At 34.4% G+C, this 22,531-nt stretch overlaps 1 protein-coding gene across 5 annotated transcripts in view; it reads left to right on the top strand.

Moving 5' to 3' along the window:
* COL24A1 (collagen type XXIV alpha 1 chain) overlaps positions 1 to 22,531 on the top strand; it is a 395,660-nt gene that overhangs the window by 250,726 nt on the left and 122,403 nt on the right. For all 5 annotated transcript variants that reach the window (XR_006383188.1, XM_044238615.1, XM_044238616.1 and 2 more), the window contains 5 exons: positions 3,437 to 3,490; positions 9,424 to 9,477; positions 9,875 to 9,928; positions 11,431 to 11,484; positions 11,647 to 11,754. Coding sequence is in view for 4 of the 5 variants with exons in the window: in XM_044238615.1 (XP_044094550.1) it covers positions 3,437 to 3,490; positions 9,424 to 9,477; positions 9,875 to 9,928; positions 11,431 to 11,484; positions 11,647 to 11,754 (324 nt within the window). In the remaining variant the exon portion in view is untranslated. The remainder of the gene's footprint in view (positions 1 to 3,436; positions 3,491 to 9,423; positions 9,478 to 9,874; positions 9,929 to 11,430; positions 11,485 to 11,646; positions 11,755 to 22,531) is intronic.

The following is a 22,531-nucleotide window of genomic DNA, read 5'->3' as shown; positions in this document are numbered from 1 at the left end:
ACTTTTCAACAGCTAGTTCTAAAACAGCTAGGTATTCATGTAAAAACAAAAGCAAATCCAAAAAACAAGGATCTAGACAAAGACTTTGTACCTTTCAAAAAATTAACTCAAGATGGATTATAAACCTAAATTAAAATGTATAGCTGAAACTTCTATACCACTGACCCTGGATTTGATAATGACTTTTTTATATACAACATCAAAAGCATGATTCATGAGTGGAAAACTGATAAGTTGGATTTCATTAACATTAAAAACTTCTGCTCTGTGAAAGACATGTTAAGAGATTGAAAGACATGTGACAGCCTGGGAGAAAACATTTGCAAAACGCTTATCTAATAAAGGACTTGTATGCAACATACAGAAAGAATTCTTAAAAGTTAACAGTAAGAAAACAAACAATCCATTTAAAAAAATGGGCAACAGACCTGAACGGACAATACACCAAAGACCTACAGATGGCAAAGAAGCATAAGGAAATATGTTTATCATCATATGTCATTAGGGAGAATTGCAAATTAAAACAACAATAACACCATTACGCGCTTGTATGAATGGCTAAAAGCACCGACAATATCAAATGTTAGCAAAATTCCCATTAGAATAACAGGAGTTCTCATTCATTGTTGATAGTAATACAGAATGTAAATGGTACAGCAACTTTGTAACACAATTTGGCAGTTGTTTACAAAGTTGAACACATTCTTACCATTATGATCCAGTAACCATGCTCCTTGGTATTTACCAAAATGAGTGGAAAACTTAATGCCTACACGAAAACCTGCACATGAATGTTTATAGCAGCTTCATTCATAGTTACCTAAAGTAGAAGCAACTGATATGTCCTCAGAAGTTAAATAATAAAAAAAAGTGTAGTGCATCCATACAATGAAATATTACTCATCAATAAAAAGAGCTATTAAGCCACAAAAAGACAGAAGAAGTGCATCCTGATAAGTGAAAAAACTCAATCTGAAAAGTCTAAATACCATATGATTCCAACTACATGACATTCTGGAAAAGGCAAAACTATAGAGACAGTAAAAAAGAACAGTGGTTGCCAGGTGTTGGGGGTAGAGGACCAGGGATGAATAGGTAGAAAATGGAAATTTGGGAGACATGAAACTATTTTATATGGTGCTGTAGTGATGGATACATGATATTATGCATTTCTCAAAACTCACACAACTGTGTCTGTGTTCACACAGAGTGAACCCTAATGTAAACTATGGACTTTAAGTAGTAATAGTACTTTAAGTGGTAATGGTACACAATATCAATTAATCGGTTGTAACAAATGTACCACACTAATGCAAGATGTTAATAATAATAGGGAAAACTGGACAAGAGTGGTATATGGGAACTCTGTACGTTTTGTTCAATTTTTCTGTAAATCTAAAACTTTTCTAAGAAATTAAGTTTGTTAATTGAAACAAAACATTCTGGTAATGTCAAACATAGTTGTGTAATAAAATAAAGTAGCTTATCTTGTATCTGCACCCAACCTACTAGGAAAAAACCCAAACACTAGAAGCATAGGAACCACAATATAACATTGCCAACTGTCACTATATTGTCTAACATTATTTGAAAAATTTTAACTAGTGTAGTGGTATATGACACAAAAATGAACATATAAGGAAAGAAAAGCATTATTATTTAGAGTAAATTTAAATAAATCCCCCAAAACTTATAAAACCCAAAGAGTTAATTCTGTATTTTTCAATTTCTGAGATACAGTAATATAAGGTAACACCTAAAATAGACATTTTAAAAAATCAGTTTTCTGATATACATATAATATACAAGTAACAAAATGTAATAGAAAAATATCTCACTCTATATAGAAACAAAATAATAATTAAGGATAAACTTAATGGGAAGTTGATGGGACACATATAAAGAAAACTTCAAAAATTCATTAAGATACATAAAAACAGACTTAGGTAGAATGTCAAGTTATTGTCTAACTACAAGACTATATTTTTAAAATTAATGTATTTGTTGGCGTTAACACAGTCCCCTTCAAAAATCCCATTACCCATACAAATCAGGTGGGGATTTAATTATTATAAGGATAACATAAAAATGAGCCAGCAAAATAGCTTAATATTTTTAACCTGCCATAAAAGGAGAATTAGGATTGGTAGAGTTTAAAATAATTTTTAAAGTTTAAATAAATTTAAAATAATTACATGGACATAGATGTTTTAAAATGTAATGGAAAAAGTCTTCAAATACTAACAGATTTAACTATATACAAATTATGAATTTTTCTCATCCCAATTCTTTTTAAGCTCAAAGATTTAAAGAACTGCAGCAAATGTTAACTGGTTCAAGTGGCTGTTTTGGATCATTTTTACTTTATGAGTTTCCGGGTATTCTACAGTGATCATATTTAGGGGGAAAAGTTTATCTTTAACAATATATAAAAAAATTAAATGAAAAACTACATAGATGTTAATGGTAAAATAATAGTTCTAGCCAATTAAGTGGCTTCTACACACTAAGAAGATCCATTTGGTTTAGAAATTTAATGTTTATGCAATGAACTAAATACTCAATGTTTGTTTACTTAAAGTTACACTATTCGTTATTACAGTGACCGGGATTCCAATAAAGGTCCAGACATGGATTTTTATTGCACCTTAGTGATTATTTCATATGAGTAAACATTGTTATATCTGTTCATGTGAAACAGAGAAATTGTTGAACTGGATTCACTACCATGATAAAGTATGACATCATGCAACTCTAATATATTTTTATTTCATTGGAGACCATGTATTTGCTTTTTTAAAAATGCTATTTGGGGGGCACCTGGGTGGCTCAGTGGGTTAAGCCGCTGCCTTCGGCTCAGGTCCTGATCTCAGGGTCCTGGGATCGAGCCCCGCATTGGGCTCTCTGCTCAGCAGGGAGCCTGCTTCCTCCTCTCTCTCTCTGCCTGCCTCTCTGCCTGCTTGTGATCTCTGTCTGTCAAATAAATAAAAAAATCTTTAAAAAAAAACGCTATTTTGTCACATTTTTGCCACAAATATCCAGTAGAAATATAATTGTCATATCCATCAAATAAGATAACTTTTGAAAGCTCTTAGTATGATATAATATATATAATATATAATGAAATATAATAGTAACTTAGGTGCTTAATAAATGTTTATTGAATGGATGAGTGAATTAGGGAATGAAAGTATGAAGGGTACTGTCCTTTCTTTTCTCTTGAATTCAAACATAGCCTTCTATTCATACACACACACACACACACACACACAAAATAGATGAATCAACTATAAAGTTATAATTTTGTTTATACAAAAAGTTGATAAATGTGTTCTATTACATATTATATATTAAAAATCCCATATTTTGATGCATATGTTAGTCAAAATACAGAGTAAACTTTGATTCTCAGATCTTAAATTTTATTTTAATGTAGGGACCACGAGGATTGCAAGGTGATGCTGGACCTCCTGGAGAAATGGGCGCTGAGGTAATTATTTTTTCTGTGGCTCTTCTTTGTTGTTTCATCAATTCCCAGTACTTTTTATAAGACTCTTCAAAGTAAAGTTGATACATTAGGTATATATTTAAATAATAATTCTGTAGTGTTATGTTTCATATTCAGAAAATACATCCTAAAATGCCATTAAAAAATAGGGTGACTTTTATGAGTATAATTTTATACACATCAAGTTATCTTTTTTTAAGATTTTATTTAAATTCCAGTTAGTTGATATACAGTTAGATTAGTCTCTGGTGTACAATTTAGTGCTTCAGCACTTACATACAACACCCAATGCTCATCACCACAAATGCACTCCTGAATCCCATCACCTGTTTAACCCATTCCCTCACCCACCTCCCCTCGGGTAACCATCAGTTTGTTTTCTATAGTTAAAATTCTGTCTTTTGGTTTTCCTCTCCTTATTTTCTCCTGTGAACATTTGTTTTGTTTCTTAAATTGCACAGATAAGTGAAATCATATGGTGTATTTCTCTGACTTATTTTGCTTATCATAATACTCTCTAGCTCCATCCACATTGTTGCAAATGGCAAGATTTCATTCATTTGGATGGCTGAGAAATGTTCCACTGGATATACACCATATCTTCTTTACCCATTCACCACTTGATGGACATTTGGGCTCTTTTCATAATTTGACTATTTGTTGATATTGCTGCTGTAAGCTTTGGAGTGCACATATCCCTTTGAATTAGCTTTTCTTTATTTTTTGGGTAAATACCTAGCAGTGCAATTGCTGGATGGTAGGGTAGTTCTGTTTTTAACTTTTTGAGGAAACTCCATGCTGTCTTCCAGAGTGACTGTATCAGTTTGCACCAACAGTATCCACCAACAGTATATGAGGGTTCTACTTTCTCTGTATCCTCACCAACATCTGTTGTTTCTTGTATTATTAATTTGCCATTCTGGCTGGTGTGAGGTGATGTGTCATTGTAGTTTTGATTTGTATTTCCCTGATAAGTGATGTTGAGCATCTTTTCATGTGTCTATGGACCATCTGTATGTCTTCCTTAGAAAAATGTCTATTCATGTCTTCTGCCCATTTTTTAAACTGGGTTGTTTGGTTTTGGGGTGTTAAGTTTTGTAAATTCTGTATATATTTTGGATACTAACCCTTTATCAGGTATGTCATTTGCAAATATTTTCACCCATTCCTTAGGTTGCCTTTTAGTTTTGTTGATTTTTCCCTTTACTGTACAGAAGCTTTTTATTTTGATGAAGTCCCAGTAGTTTATTTCTGCTTCTGTTTCCCTTGCCTCGGTAGACATATTTGCATAGTTGCTGTAGCCTGTCAAGGAGATTACTGCCCATTCACATAAAGTTCTCGTAACAGCCCATTGAAATGACGAAAAAAGTGAATAAAACTTACCCTTCACTCACTTTGAGTTAATTTGATAACCCTTCATTCTAAGATGTTATATCTCCTTTATAGAAGAATATTAAGAAGTGACCCCTGGGCTGCCTGGGTGGCTCAGTTTGTTAAGTGTCCAACTCTTAATTTCCACTCAGGTCATGATCTCTGGGTCCTGGGATTGAACCCTGCCTCAGGCTCTGTGCTCAGCAGGGAGTCAGCTTGAAGATTATCTCTCTCCACCTCCCTCCACTCACACACACACTCTCTCTCAAATAAATAAATCTTCCAAAAAAAAAAAAAAGTCCCTATTTAGGATATTTTTTGGAATAATAAACTATACTCATTATAATTATAAAATTCAGTTCCTTCATTTCTGTTGTTTGTTTACTTTAGCTCTAAATAAATTAGACATAAATTTTTTCCTCTTTTGACTTTTGTGAAACTGCTGTCTTTAGATTCTGCTCTTTACCTTCTCATTAGGCTTTCTCAGTCATGATGTGAAGCTGTCCTTCTTTCTCAGCCTAGCAGTCGTAGTATCACAATGACTCTAATTACCAATATTATTCTTAGAGTTCTCATCTTGATGGCTCTAGCTCATACCTGTCTCTTCAGCTGCAGTTACTGATTCCCTGTTGTATTTTACATATGTACCTACATAGCCTACATACATCTTAAATTCAAAATATCTAAACCAAACCTATTACTTTCCTGGTGTTCTTTCTCTTTTTATTCCCATCTCATTGAAAGATACTCCTTGTGCCGAACAGCCCAAAACTGAGTCTTCCTAGACTCCTCTTCCTACTTATTTTCTCCAGTCAGCCATCATTTCCCTGTGAATGAGCCCCCATAGTGTCTCTGTTTTACCCTTTCTTTTTCATCCCTATTGCCAGTGCTCTAGTCTGCTCTTACTGCAGGTCTCCAGCAACTTCCATCATTCGTTAGCTAATTGCTGCCAGTTTCTTTGTCATACCATTCCTTTCCTTGGAATTTTTCCGTGGCTCTCATGAACTTTAGTAAAATGCCAACCTTTTAACATAATGAATAATGTTCCACATTATCTGACTTATGCAGACCGTTAAGCCACATGCCAGTAAAGCTCTTCTCCTGCCCTCTGTGGTCTAGGTTTGTTGGCCTATTTTTAATCCCGCAATGATGCCATGTTTCTTGCTGTGCACTTTGTAGCCACTAGTAGGTGATACAAGGAAGGCTGATATATGGTCCCTGACTCCTGTAGGAGTTTCTAACCTATTCCAGAAGATAGTCATATAAAAGATTATTACATTACAATGTATTAGACCCAGTGATGCAGATATTCCCAGGTCAATATAGGAACATGGCAATGAGCATTTAACTCCACCTAGATACAGGGAAAAAGAAAACTTGTGGGGAATGTGGGATGGTGACGAGATGAGTTTTAAGGAATGAGTAGGAGTTAGCCATATGAAAAGAGTAATAAAGATAAGGAAATTCCAGAAAAAGGAATAGTATAAGCAAGAACATACAAATATGAGGCAATATGGATTCTTTGAAAGTCAAAGCAAGGTGTGGTAGTAGACAAAAGTATAGAAAAAGTATGAAAAGCTTTGTGTACTCTGTTAAGAAGCTTCATTTTTTTTTAATTTTATGGACCATATTAAGTCATTGTAAAATATGATAAACAGGACAGTGAAAAAGTCAGATTTAATTTTTGGATGATAAGATAGCTCTAACAGCTACATAGAGAATGTATTTGAAAGGACAGGAGTGAAACCATGAATACCTACTAAAGGACCATTGCATTCAGCCAGTCAAGAAATGATGGATTTCTGAATGAAAGTAGCAGGGACAGAAAGGGAGAGGAGTGGATGGATTTGAGAAATGTTTTTTATATAAATTCTGCAGAACCTTCATATGTATAGAATATGTGATGTAAAGTGGAAAGAGAAGTCAAAAATTATTCCCAGTTTTCTAGGCTGTGCAACAGGATGGATGACAATACCTTTCAAGAGACCAAAGAGGAATATTAGGGAGATGAGGGTCATCATCTGTTAATCTGCCCAAGGTAAATGGTTAAGAAGTGAGACTGGCTTTTGAATCCACAACTGACGCAAAAGCTGATGCTGATAACCTATTCTATGCCTCATCCTCTGAGACCTAAGAAAGCTGAGAAAAGTCATACCTAATAACTAGAAGTGTTTGTTGTTTTTTTTAAAACTGAATAAAAGACAAAAATTCTGTTGTGATAAGGAGTAGAGGTTGAGTAGGTCATTCAAGGAAAGTTCACTGGTTTAGAACTATAGACAAGCGGAAGAGCAGATACACCTTACTAAAAGTCAAGCTTTTAGTAGGAGGCAATGAATTTGCATTATATTGATAATAATGATGCCAATAGCCCACAATTATGAAGCACTTTCTATGTGCCTAACACTATTTGTGTTTTGCTGTATTAATGGATTCTTACAACTCCCTATGAGATAGCTGCAGCTATTATTTTCGTTTTACAGATGAGGAAACAAAGGCATGAAATGGTTAAATAACTCACTTGCTGAAGAGTGGTAGCTAATAATAGTGGTATAGCCTACATTTCAGTTCAGGGATTCTCTCTCCACAATCCTTTGTCTTAGCCACTATGCCTCTCAACAGGTAATGATGCCACTTTGCGCTAGTGTGTAATTTTTTTTCCAGCAGTATTCAGCTGGAAATAGAAATGGAAATAATTTAAAGTGCTAATCCAAGATTGGTGTAAGAAAAGGAACAGCTGGGTTCAGAAGATCAACAATTAGAGTTAGTTTAAGAAAGGAATAAAAGAAGCCAGGAAGAGCTGACAGGTTGGGAGAAATTAGGAACCAAAGAAAATCTGTGACATTGAAAGCAATTTTAATATTGAAGAAATTCTAAGAGAGCTGGGATTCTCTCTCAAGACAGAATATTAATCTTAAAGTAAGATATTAAATTCTATCGTTTCTGAGGCAGAGCAGAAACCCAGGCCATCTCAGTTCATAATTTTTCCTCTTAAGTACTGTACTATACTGTCTCTTGTAACAGCAAAGAAGTCACAAAACTAATCCACAGAAGAATTTAAATAATGTGACTATTAAAATATTGTGAAATGGTGGTAAAATGGAGGGAGAATAAGGAAATTAACCTTTAGCAAGGTGATACGTTGAGAAGTAGAGGTATAATTTTTGAGTTATAGAAATAACCACTAAGAAAACAAAAATTGTTTTATAAAGTAGTTAGATGTCTCTGGGACACCTGGATGGTTCAGCTGGTTAGGCATCTGCCTTCAGGTCAGGTCATGATCCCAGGGTCCTGTGATAGGGCCCCAGGGCAGGCTCCCTTCTCAGCAGGGAGTCTGCTTCTCCCTCTGTCTCTCCCCCTTACTTGTGTTCTCTCTAATAAATAAATAAAATCTTTAAAAAAAAGTAAATAAAGTAGTTGCCTCTGAGGAATGGGACTGGGCTTTTTATTATAATTCCCATCGGTACTGTTGTGCATGTATAGCTTTTATTTTAGAAAAAAAAGCAAGGTGAATATGTATTGCAGAAGCTGAGTCAAACATGGAAAACTGAACTTCCTCTTATCTAAAATACTATTACATAAAAGATATTTTAAACTCTCATAGTTATAAGGAAGAATATCACCCACGAGTCAAAACTACTAAGGAATCACTGAAAGATAGAAGGACAACAGGAAGCTTTTTGTCAAGAGTGTGTTGTGAGTTAATACTTTAAGCTACCCCTCTACTCCAAAAACATGGGAATTACAGAACACATGTGTGTTTTTATAGTTATATATATATATACATACATACGCAGGTACATGTACACAGTCAAAGAAAAAGAAGAACGAGGAATGAGGAAGGGAAGAAGGAAAGGATATCTCCTTGGTGTGCTCAAAAACAGGATAAATATCTCTGAAACAAACAAATTAAGAAAAACAATACAACAGCAGTTGTAGGAGCACCAGCCAGGCCTAGAGAGAGCCAGAGGTTGCAAGAAGTTGTATGTTTTCAAGATATAAAGAACCAAATTCTCCCCAACTGGACCCACCCACAAAAGGAAAGTAGAAAAGCTGCCATATGCATTTTTCATAATGTGAATATATTCATATCATCTTTGTATCTTAAATCTTTCTTCATAAAATGAATAAAGAAAACTGAAATCTTTAAAGGAAGTGTGCTCCAGAGGGCTCAGCAGAAATGGATAAGGGTGAAAGGTAAAAAAAACACTGAGAATTGTAAGAGTATGAGGGTAGGAAATTAGAAGAGGAAATGGGAAGTGTTTGTCTTTGACCAAGGATTAAAGGATGACAGGAAGAATAGAAGAAATTGTTCTTAAAAGTCCTGACTTCAGGAGATGTTATTTTGGCATTTGAACTGTTAAAATGTCCCAACCTTATCTGGTCTTATGCCATCAAGTTTATAAAGTGGAAGCAAAAATATTTTCCTGGACATATATCTTACCCTTGGGCTAAAAATTACTATGACCTTCTTGCGAGGTTGTTACTGCCTTTGCAATCAGTGAAGGAATGTGTATCAAATGATGTGTCAAATCATTCTCTTTTAGGGACCTTCAGGTATTGAGGGTGAATCTGGTCTGCAAGGCGAACCAGGTGCAAAGGTAACCTTAGTGAAAAGGTCTCTCAATTTTTACTACTGAATCCCCTGTTTGCCACATTTTGGCAAATATCAATCATCTTGAAAACAAGTGAGGATAGCAGATAAAAATGGGAAGTGTTTTCAAATGAGTCAGAAAATAAAGATGTATATCTATATCTATGTATCTGTCTTTTCACTGACTCCATGTGTATGTTTATATAAGAGAAAGAGAGAAATAAAAATGATAAAGCTAATGGGGTAATATATTAATTAAAGCTAATGGGGTGATAAATTAATCTGGGGAAAAGAAAAAAATTGGAATTGTTTTAAAAGCCCTATCCTCATGATACACCTTCCATAATTATTAGATATACTGTTTTAGTAGAAAATGATTTTAATCTTTCCCTTTGTTTCTTTAGGGAAATGTTGGACTTGCAGGCAATGCTGGAGTTGCTGGAGAACCAGGGTTACGGGTAAATGTCTGCTGGGAAACATTTTATTTTATTTTATTAAAAGATTTTATTTATTTATTTGTTTGTTTGTTTGAGAGAAAGAGAGAGAGAGAGAGAGAGCCTGAAAGGGGAGAGGTCAGAGGGAGAAGCAGAGTTCCCGAGGAGCAGGAAGGCTGATAGGGGACTTCAGGATCATGACCTGAGCCAACAGCAATTGCCTAACCAACTGAATTACCCAGGTACCCTGAGAACCATTTTAATGCACTGGCCTGAGTGGTTCAGAGACTTGAAACATAGCATAAATACAGCTTCAAAAATGCATAATAAATCTTCCTGGTGCCTAATAGAAAATGTTTGTCTTTATTTCTTAGTTTTTAAAGCTGAATACCAGACCCTGTTCATATTATCATTTAGTAGTATTTGGAGTCCTAAACTCATGCATCCTTTTCTCAATGTGGAGTGTTCTCTGTAGAATGCTTTACACATATGCAGAGTAGCTGTGATTGTCACTCATATTCACATTAGGAAGAAATTCACAAATAACAGTAATCAACTCTCAGAATATTTCCTGACCTAACAAAGCAAACAAATGATTACAGCCTAATTTGTGTTTGAAAAAACAACAACAAAAATATAAAGTCACGAAAAATTAACAAGATTCAAGGAAATAATCGTAAATAAGTATAACTAGAGAGTTTACAGAAGTTATTCTAATATGGACAGCTTGTAATTTGAGCTGTGGTAAGCTTTTTCCCAAGATAACCATGCCCAAGATAATCTCAAGAGACATTTGCATACTAAAAGGCAAAGTCTGGAGACTTGTTTTAGATCCAGTTTCTTTTTCATTTTCCCTTTATTTGCAGGGGGGTTGGCAGTGTGAGGTTGGGGTAGTGGAAGTGTCAATGGTGGGAGCAACAGAGAAACTGTGAGGATGCACTAATTAACTCACTTTTAACTATTTTAGGTGACAAGAGTGTCAATATTACTTATTAATATCTTCATAGACAATGGCTGTATTTTTCTGTTAAGTTCTATATCTGGAGGACAGCTTTTTGATGTACCAGGGCCTTAACTGTTCCCTTGTAAGCGAGAAAATACAGACCCTAAAAGTATGGTTTTAACTGAATTAAGTCACATTAATCCATTTAATTGAGTATAGCAAGGTACTACAACTTTAAGAGATATAGTATTTCTAGTCCTTGAACTCAGGAAACACAAGTCTAGCTATATAAATTTTCAGAGCTACCAAATGAATATGTCTTTCTCTTAATTATCTGAAAGGTAAAATTCTGGGCCTATCTTATATTTGAATTTGCAATATTGATTCTTTAAATCATCTTCAGAGCTATTCCAAACAAATTATATCAAGCTTATTATACTGCCAAATATTCCTTATAAGTAAAGTAGAAGTAGGAGTAAATGTGCAGAAACCTGATACTTTCTATAGATACCAGGAACAAAGAGTAAGTTAAGGCGAGCAATTTAGCAAAATAATAAATCTTACTGTTTTTGCTAAAAAATAGGGTGAACCAGGAGCTCCGGGAGAAGAAGGTCTCCAAGGGAAAGATGGCTTAAAGGTAAATCATACTTTTCTTATTATGTGTATATAGATGTTTCTTGTGAAATCTTCAAAATATTACATAATTACATGATTTTATGTTATAAACAAAAATCTGCTTATTGTGTGGTATACTTATTTTACTGCTTTCCCTTTCTTAAAATTTTTTACTGGGTTTCAGGGGAACCCAGGAGGAAGGGGTTTTCCTGGAGAAGATGGAGAAAAAGGAGAGACAGGCTTACCAGGGGCTTCAGGACCCTTGGGTAGGACAGGTCTAATGGGCCCTCCGGTGAGTACTGCTGAGTTCATTTTTGAGTACTCCGTGAATTCAGTGTGAATTCACACACACACACAAACACACACACACACATTTTGATTCTCTTAGATGTTCGTTGGGTAATTGAAGGTGTGTAACTGTGGCTTGAGAGAAGGCCAAACCAGGGACTGATAATCAGCCTACCTAACATCCAAGGAAGAAAGATAATTTCTCCATGTCTCACATGGACACAAGTCCTTGGAAGTTTTTTCCCCCTCCCACTTTGAGATATAATTGACAAGTACCATTGTGTAAATTTAAGATGTATAATGTGACAATTTTATACACATGAGTGCGCACACGCACACACATATACATATATGATTACCAAATAGGGTTAGTTACACATCTGTCACTTTACTTAGTTACCTTTTTGTGGTGTGGAGAAAATTTTTAAGACTTACCCTCTTTTAGCAACTTTCTAATATACAATACAGTATTGTTAAGTATAGTCACCACATTGTACATTGTATCTCTGTGAGTTATTTATAACTGGAACTTAGTGTCCATTGACCATTTCCTTCATCTCTCCACTTCTGGCAACAACCGTCAGTCTATTCTCTGTTCTTATGATTTCAGGGTTGTTGTTTTTTTTTTTAGATAACACACATATGTGTGATCATACAGAATTTTTTCTTCCTCTGACTTATTTCACATAACATAATGACTTCCAGGTCCATCCACGTTGTTGCAAATGTCCAGATTTCCTTCTTTTTGTGGCTGAATATTCCATTGTATATATAAACCATATATATATACCATTCTTTTTCAAATATAAATTGACCATATATGCATGCATTTTCTCTGGGCTCTCAGTTCTTTTCCATTAGTCTTTATGTCTGTTTTAATGCCAGGACCATACTGTTTCTATTAGTATAGTCTTGTATTAATACAATCTGGAATTAAGAGGTGTGATACCTCCAGCTTTAATTTTTCTCAAGATTGTTTTGTTTATTTGGGGTATTTTCTGGTTTCATGTGAATTTTAGGATTATTTTCTATTCCTATAAAACGTGCCATTGGAATCTTGGTAGGAATTACACTGAATCTGTAGATGGTTTGGGGTAATATGGACATGTTAACAATATTAATTATTCCTCCCTATGAATATGAGACAGCTCTACGTTTATGTGTCTTCTTCAATTTCTTTCATCAATATATTACAGTTTTCAGTCTCTAGATATTTCATCTCCTTGATTGTATTTATCCTTAAATATTGTATTGTTTTTAATGCTATTATAAATGGGAGTGTTTTCTTTATTTCTTTTTCAGATAATTCATTCTTAGCATATGGCAACATGACTGGGTTTTCTAGGTGATTTTTGTATCCTGCCATTTTACTGAAAGCATTTATTAATTTTAACAGGTTTGGTTTTTTTTGTTTTTTTTTTTTTTTTTGTCGAGTCTTTAGGGTTTTCTATATAGGAAGATAATGCCATCTTCAGAGACAGTTTTACTTCTTCCTTTCTTATTTGGGTGCCTTTTATTTCTTTTTCTTGCATAATTGCTGTGGATAGGATTTTCAGTACTACTGTGAACAGAAGTGGTCAGAGTCTCTTGCTCCTGATCTTAGAGGAAATCCTTTCAACCTTTCACTATTAAATGCGACATTAGCTGAGAGTTTGTCATGTATAACCTTTATTATGTTGAGGTATGTTCCCTCTATCCCTGCTGTATTGAGAGTTTTTATCATGAAAATTATTGAAGTTTGTCAAATATTCTTTCTGCATCTATTGAGATGATCATATGGTTTTATCTTTAATTCTGTGAATGGGGTTTATCACATTGATTGATTTGCAGATGAACCATTCTTGCATCCCAGGAATAAATCCCACTTGAACACGGTGTATGATCCTTTTAATTTGATCTTGAATTTAGTTTGCTAGCATTTTGTTGAGAATTTTTGTGTCCGTATTCATCAGGGCTTTGATCTGTTGCTTTCTTAAAATATCCTTATCTGGCTTTTGTATCAGGATAATGCTGACCTGAGCTTGAGTATATTCCTCCTTTTCAAAATTTTGGATGAGTTTGAGAAATATTACCATTACTTCTTCTTTAAGTGTTTGGCAGAATTCATCAACAAAAACTAGGTTTTTCTTTGTTGAGAGGTTTTTCATTACTTATTCAGTCTCATTCATTATTGGTCTATTCAAATTTTCTGTTTCTGCATGATCCAGTCTTGGTAAGTAGTACTCTTCTAGGAATAGATATATTCTAAGTTGTCTAATTGGTTGACAAATAATTATATATTAATAGTCTTTTATAATCCTTTGTTTTGCTGTGTTACAATTTATAATGTTTTCCCTTTCTTTTCTTTTTTTTAAATTTTTTTTTATTTTCAGTATAACCGTATTCATTATTTTTTCACCACACCCAGTGCTCCTTGCAATCCGTGCCCTCTATAATACCCACCACCTGGTTCCCCCAACCTCCCACCCCCCCCGCCGCTTCAAACCCCTCAGATTGTTTTTCTGAGTCCATAGTCTCTCATGATTCACCTCCCCTTCCAATTTCCCCCAACTCCCTTCTCTCTAACTCCCCTTGTCCTCCATGTTATTTGCTATGCTCCACAAATAAGTGAAACCATATGATAATTGACTCTCTCTGCTTGACTTATTTCACTGAGAATAATCTCTTTCTTTTCTAACTGTATTTGAGGTCTTTCTGTCTTGGTGTTTGTCAGGTTTATCATTTCAAGCAACCAACTATTTTGTTAACCTCTGCTCTAGTTTTTCTGTTTTCTATTTTATTTACTTTTGCTCTGATTTTCATCATTTTTTTTTCTTCTGCTAACTTTGAGAACTTCTACTTCTTTGAGGTAAACACTTAGGTAATTTATTTATGATCTTTCTCCTTTTATAAAGTAGGCATGTAAACTCTCTTAGAACTGCTTTTACTGCATTCCATAAATTTTTGCTTTGTTGTGTTTCCATTTTTGTTTCAAGTTATTATTTAAATTCTAGTTAGTTAACGTACAGTGTAAATGGGTTTCAGGAGTAGAATTTAGTGATTCATCACTTACATACAACACCCAGTGCTTCTCACAAGTGCCCTCCTTAATCACCATCACTAATTTAGCCCATTCCCTGCCCACCTCCCCTCCATCAATTCTCTGTTCTCTGTAGTTAAGAGTTTCTTAAGGCTTGCCTCCCTCTCTTTTTCCCCCGCTTCTACGTTTATCTGTTTTGTTTCTTAAATTCCACATGTGAGTGAAATCATATGGTATTTGTCTTTCTCTGACTGACTTATTTCATTTAACATAATACTCTCTAGATCTATCCATGTCATTGCAAATAACAATATTTCATTCTTTTTGGTGGCTGAGTAATACTCCATTTACATATTACATTATATATAATGTAATATGTAAATATTATAAAAATATATTTATATATAATATAATATATAATTATAAATATAATTATAAAATATAAATTATAATTATAATTATAAAATATAATATTTATATAATAGAATATATTATAAAATATATATTATTGTAATATGTAAATATTATTAAAATATAATATTTATATATTATAAATATAAATATAAATTATAAATATAATTATAAAAATATAACACTTATATAATAGAATATATTATAATATATATATAAATATTATATAAAATATATAATATATATTATATATAAAAATATTTATATATATTATTATATATAATGTAATATGTAAATATTATTAAAATATAATATTTATATATTATATAAATATAAATTATAAATATAATTATTAAAATATAATATTTATATATAAATATAATATATATTTATATATATAATGTAACATGTAAATGGAGTATTACTCAGCCACCAAAAAGAATGAAATCTTGTTATTTGCAATGACATGGATAGAACTTTTTTATATATATATATATATATATATAAAATGGAGTGTGTGTGTATATATATATATATATATTCTGTTATATTATATACATATGTATGTATATACCTCTTCTTTACCCATTCAGTTGTTGGACATTTGGGCTCTTACCATAATTTGGTTATTGTTGATAATGCTTCTATAAACATCGGGATGCATGTGTTCCTTAAAATCAGTATTTCTGTATTCTCTGGGTAAATACCTAGCAGTGCAATTGCTGGGTCAAAGGATACTTCATTTTTAACTTTTTGAGGAATCTCCATACTGTTTTCCAGAGTGACTGCATCAGTTTGCATTCCCACCAACGGTGTACAAGGGTTCCCCTTTCTCCATATTCTTGCCAACGCTTGTTATTTCTTGTGTTGTTAATTTTAGCCATTCTGACAGGTGTGAGGTGATATGTCATTATAGTTTTGATTTGCATTTCCCTGATGATGAGTGATGTTAAGCATGTTTTCATGTATTGGTTGGCCATGTTTTTATAAAAATGTCTATTCTCGTCTTCTACCCATTTTTAACTGAATTATTTGTTATTAGGGTGTTGAGTTTTATAAGTTCTTTATATATTTTGGATACTAACCATTTATCAGATATGTCATTTTCAAATACTTTCTCCCATTCCTTAGGTTGGTTTTTAGTTTTGTTGATTGTTTCTTTCATCACACAGAAATTTTTTATTTTTAAAAAGTCCCAGTAGTTCATTTTTGCTTTTGTTTTGCCTCTGATGATGTGTCTAGCAAGAAGTTGCTACAGCCAATGTCAAAGAGGTTGCTGCTTTGTTCTCTTCTAGGATTTTGATTGTCTCCTGTCTCACATTTAGGTCTTTCATACATTTTGAATTTATTTTTGTGTATGGTGTTAGGAAGTGGTACATTTTTATTCTTCTGCATGTGGCTGTCCAGTTTTCCCAACACCATTTGTTGAGGAGACTGTCTTTTTCCCATTGGATATTCTTTCCTGCTTTGTTGACCATGGAGTTATGGGTCCATTTCTGGGTTTTCTATTCTGTTCCATTCGTCTATGTGTCTGTTTTTGTGCCAATACCATACTCTCTTGATGACTACAGCTTTGTAATATAACTTGAAGTCTGGAATTGTTTTTCTTTTCTTTCTCAAGATTGCTTTGGCTATTTGGGGTCTTCTGTGGTTCCATACAAATTTTAGGATTGTTTGTTTTATCTCTGTTAAAAATGCTGGTGGTATTTTGATGGGATTGCATTGAATGTATAGATCACTTTGGGTGGTATAGACATTTAAAAAACATTTCTCCTTTCAATCCGTGAACATGGAATGTTTTACCATTTCTTTGTGTCTTCTTCAATTTCTTTTATAAATATGCTATAGTTTTCAGAGTACAGATCTCTTACCTCTTTGGATAAATTTATTCCTAGGTATCTTATGGGTTCTGGTACAATTGTATATTGGATTGATTCCTTCATCTCTTTCTGCTGCTTCATTATTAGTGTATAGAAATGCAACTGATTTATGTACATTGATATTGTAACATATGACTTTGTTGAATTCATATATCAGTTCTAGCATTTTTTTTGTGGAGTCTTTCAGGTTTTCTACATAGAGTATCATGTCATCTGCAAATAGTGAAAGTTTGACTTCTTCCTTGCCATTATAGATGCCTTTTATTTCTTTTTGTTGTCTAATTGCTGAGGCTAGGACTTTTAGTACTATATTAAGTAACAATGGTGAGAGTGGACATCCCTGTCTTGTTCCTGACCTTAGAGGAAAATCCTTGTTTTTTCCCCATCGAGGATGATATTAGCTGTGGATCCTTCATATAGGCCTTTATGGTGTTAAGGTATGTTCTCTCTATCCCTAATTTGTTGAAAGTTTTTATCAAGAATACATGCTGTAGGGGCGCCTGGGTGGCTCACTGGGTTGAGGTCTCCGCCTTAGCTCGGGTCATAATCCCAGGGTCCTGGGATCGAGCCCCACATCGGGCTCTCTGCTCAGTGGGGAGCCTTCTTCCTCCTCTCTCTCTGCCTGCCTCTCTGCCTGCTTGTGATCTCTGTCTGTCAAATAAATAGATGAAATCTTAAAAAAAAAAAAAAAAATACATGCTGTATGTTGTCAAATGCTTTTTCTGCATCTATTGAGAAGATCTTATGGTTCTTATCCTTTTTTTTTTTAAAATTAATGTTGTGTATCTCAGTGATTGATTTGTGGATATTGAACCATGCTTGCAGCCCAGGAATAAATCCCACTTGATTGTGATGAATAATTCTTTTAATGTACTGTTGGATTCAATTTGTTTGTATCTTGTTTACATCCATGTTCATCAGGTATATTGGCCTATAATTCTCCTTTATAGTGGGGTCTTTGTCTGGTTTGGAAATCAAGGCAATGTTAGGCCTCATAGAATGAATTTGGAAGTTTTCCTTCCATTTCTACTTTTTGCAACTGTTTCAGAAGAATAGGTATTAATTCTTCTTTAAATGTTCTGTAGAATTCCCCTGGGAAGGCACCTGACCCTGGAGTTTTGTTTATTGCAAGATTTTTTATTACTAATTCAATTTCTTTGCTAGTCACGGGTCTGTTCAAATTTTATATTTCTTTCTGTTTCAGTTCTGGTAGTTTGTATGTTTCTAGGAGTTGGTCCATTTCTTCCAGATTGCCCAATTTGTTGGCATATAATTTTTCATAATATTCTCTTATAACTGTATTTCTATGGTGTTGGTTGTAATCTCTCCTCTTTCACTCGTGATTTTATTTGGGTCCTTTCTTTTTTCTTTTTGGTAAGTCTAGCTAGGGGTTTATCAATTTTATCAATTCTTTCAAAGAACCAGCTATTAATTTCTTCCTTTATTTCTGTTAGTATTTGCTTCAACAATTAAAAGCTCCAAAGTTTGGTGCACAAATATTTACAATTATTATATATTATTGATTAATATTTATAATTACATATTATTGATTACTATGATATGATGACTTTCTTTGTCTTGTGATTATATTTAGCTTAAAGTCTATTTTGACTCATATTAGTGTAACTAACTCTGCTTTCTTAATTGTTTACTGATTGTTTTATAGATCATGTCTCCTTGTTTTCTCCCTTGTTGTCTTTGTGATTTTATGACTTATAAGTCTTTATGACTTATTGTAGCAGTATGACTTAATCCTTTATTAAAATTTTGTGTATATACTACATTCTTTGTGGCTAACATAAAATATGTTTTAACATCTTATTTAAAGCAGATAACAACTTCAGTACTGTACAGAAACTCTATGCTTTTACTTCTTCTCCCTTCCTCATATTTCAGGTTATTGATGTTACAATTTACATCTTTTTAAATTATGATACAATAACAAATTATCGTAGTTATTGTTATTTTTAATGCATTTGTTTTTTCACTTTTTAATTAGAGTTATAGGTGATTTATAACACAATCATTACAATATTAGAGAATCTGACTTTGAATATATATTTACATCTGTTGGTGAGTTTTATACATTCATGTTTTTATGACATTAATTACATTCTTTTCTTTGAGCCTGAAAAATGCCCTTTAACATTTCTTGGTGAACTATTCAGCTTTTGTTCTTTGAGGAAAGTCTTTATCACTTCTTCATTTCTAAAAGACAGCTTTGTTGGGTATAGTATCCTTGATTAACTTTTTTCTTTGAATATTTTGAAGAAATTATTCCACTTTCTCTTGGCCTGCAGTTTCTTTTTTTTTTTTTTTAAGATTTTATTTATTCATTTATTTGAGAGAGAGAGAGCACAAGGCAGGCAGAGAGAGAGGAGAAAACAGGCTCCCTGCTGAGCAAAGAGCCCTATGTGAGGCTCAATCCCAGGACCTTGAGATCATGACCTGAGTCGAAGGCATAGGCTTTAACCCACTGAGCCACCCAGGAGCCCCTGGCCTGCAGTTTCTGCTAAGACATGTACTTATAGTCTTACAGGGTCTGTAAGTTGCTTTTCTTTGCTGCTTCCAAAATTCTCCCTTTGTCTTTTATTTTTTTATAATTTAATTATGATGTGTTTCATAGTTACTCTTTTTGGATCCAACTTATTTGGGATCCTTTGGTCCTCAAGAATCTGGATGTCCATTTCTCTCCCCAGGTTTGGGACATTTTCAGCCATTATATCTTCAAATAGACTTTTTGCTCTTTTTCTTCTCCTTCTAGCATTACAGGTATGCACATATTTCACTTGATGCTATCTCATATGCACCATAGACTTTTTTCCCTTTATTTTGTTCTTCTTCTTCTTTTTTTTTTTTCTTCCCCTATTAACTCTTCTGGGTAATTTCAAATGACTTGTCTTTGGGTTCACTGATCCTACTGCTTGGTTGAGTCTACTACTAAAGTTCTCTATTGAATTCTTCAGTTCAGTCATTGTATCGTTCATCTCTAGAATTTTTGTTTTCTTTATTTTTATGGTTTCTATTTATTTGTTAGATTTCTCATTTTGTTCATGCATTGTTTTTATTATTTTTATTTGTCTATTTGTGTGTTCTTATACTCATTGAACTCCTTTAAGAGGATTATTCTGAATTCTTTGTCAGAAAGTTTATAGAATTCCATTATTCTGGTATCAGTTATTGAAGTTTTATTAGTTTCCTTTGGCATTGTCATCTTTACTTGATTCCTCATGGTCCTTGTATCCTTGCACTGGTATTTTCACTTTTGAATAAGCAGTCCCTTTTCCATACATTAGAGGTTTATTTTGGCAAGGAAAGACCTTCATCAGTCTGCTTGGATGATTGGTTAACTAGTAATATTTAGCTGACTGGTTAACTGGTAGCATTTGTGGACAGACATAACTTACTGTTGAGGTCTCCAGTTGGGCAAGGGCCCTACCCATGATCTGGGGTTTGATCTGGCTGTTTTCTGTAACTGAGTGAGCCCACTGACTCGGCATCATTTTCAAGTGAGGCCAGAGAATATGCACCCTGGTTGGGTAGGGGAGCTTGTAGGGTGAGGTCTCAAGTTATATTCCCTGGCAAGGCCATATCTCTGATTGGACTCTGTAGTCAGGCAAGGTCTCATGTTGTGCACCCTAACTCAGTAGTGCTATTGGCTGAACTCCATGTTCAGAGACCACAAGCATGGCTTCACAGTTGGGCAGACCCACAGGTTGTGCCCCAAGTTTGTATAGAGTCACAGGCTATGCTTCAGGATTACTTGGGCCACAGGCTGTGCCCTTCTGTTGGGTAAGGTCACTTGCCAGGCTTTCTGATTAAGTAGGTTCTTCAGCTGTATCTCAGTGTTAGCTGGGGCCGGAGGCTATATGTTCCATGACTGGGTAGATTTACTGTCTAAGGTTTTATTAGGTGGGGATGAAGGCTATGCTTTGTAGTTGGACAAGGCCACTTACTGGGTTTCTTGCCTATACAAGGTTGCAAGCTGTGTTTAGTAAGTGTACAGGGCCACAAGATAGATTTTGCTGCTGGGTAGAACTGCTGGTTGGGCCTCACAGCTGGGCAGAACTTTAAGCTGGGTTCCAAGGCTTCCCATGACTGCTGTTCAGGTTCTGTGGTCATTCCCAACATTTTGGCAGGACTCCTGGCTTGACCGCCTGCCTGAGTAGAGTTCTAGAATGGACTCCATAACTGTCCAGGTTCTATGGCTAGGCATAGTGGGATGGAAGTATGTGGTTAGCTGTTGGGCAAGGTTGCTACTCAGGGCCATATAATGGGCTCCACAGCAGGTATGACCCTTTGCTGGGGACCCAAATTGTGAAGAACCCTCAGCCAAACTCCCAACCAGACAGAGAGACCAACTCAGCTCTGTGGAAGTGCAGAATCACTGCCTGAGATCTCGCTCAGGTGCTACTGCAAGGAGAAATGCAGTCCACCAAGGTCTGGTACAGGTTGCTATAATCCTTGCCTCCATTCTCTGTCTCTCTCTGATCCTTAGTGGTCAAGCCCCCAGGTTTCCCCAGTGAACCCTGTGAAGTAAGACCTTAGTAGGCTACCCTGAAAGCATTCCATAATACTGGGGAAGGTGAATGTCCACCTTTGGTTTTCTTTCCCTCGCTGGAGAAACTGTAAGCCAAGGGAGCCACCTGATGCAGTGCTCTGCTGTTCTGGGGAAAGGACAATGAAATCTTTACTCTCACCTTTTTACTGTGGTCTGCTGTATCTCTGTGACCTAGGCGAGTGCTTCATCCTCACCTACAGGTTCTGGGATTTTCACAATGGTGGTCTTTTATGTGGATATTTGCTAGTTGGTCTTCTTCTGAGGATGGCTGAATTCAGGAATGACTTATGTCACTATCCTGATGATGTTACCTCAGCTATGGAACTTCTGTCATAAAGTATTTGAAGGGGAACATTTTGTGTTATCTCAAACTTACCTTGAATATTTCTGATTTTTATTCATATAGCTGACATTATTCCTATAGAGTAATATCCTAACTCTAGAATGACATAAGAAATCCTTTGCAGGCTAATTTAAGTACCAATATCTGATCTCAAATTGTAGTATTACTTCAAGGGAAATTCTAAATGTCACATTGGACAGATTCTCTAACCACAGAGCAAATATAAGATGTAAATAAATAATGAGAACATCTTGTCTCTTACTTAAATCCTTAGTTTATGATATTTTTTATATTCTTTCAGATATGACCTCTCTGGATATTTTACTTTTTTATTTTACTGTTCATCTTCCTCACGTCTTTAAATATGAGACCATGGGAATCTTACTCAGCCTTTCAAAGATAGTTCCTGCCCCCAGTAATCTCAATTACATTTCCAAGAACCCAAAAGAAGCTCTATCTGGAAGAATAGAACAAATACCATAAATGAATCACAAATTGGCTATCTTACCATTCACATCATTTACCAATAATTTTGATTCCTTTAGCAATAATTAAAAATAATGCCAT

Source organism: Neovison vison, chromosome 2 (genome assembly GCF_020171115.1).
Source record: "Neovison vison isolate M4711 chromosome 2, ASM_NN_V1, whole genome shotgun sequence".
NCBI lineage: Eukaryota > Metazoa > Chordata > Mammalia > Carnivora > Mustelidae > Neogale > Neogale vison.
Note: the sequence above shows the minus strand (reverse complement) of the source record. Positions and strands in the feature narration are given on the sequence as shown.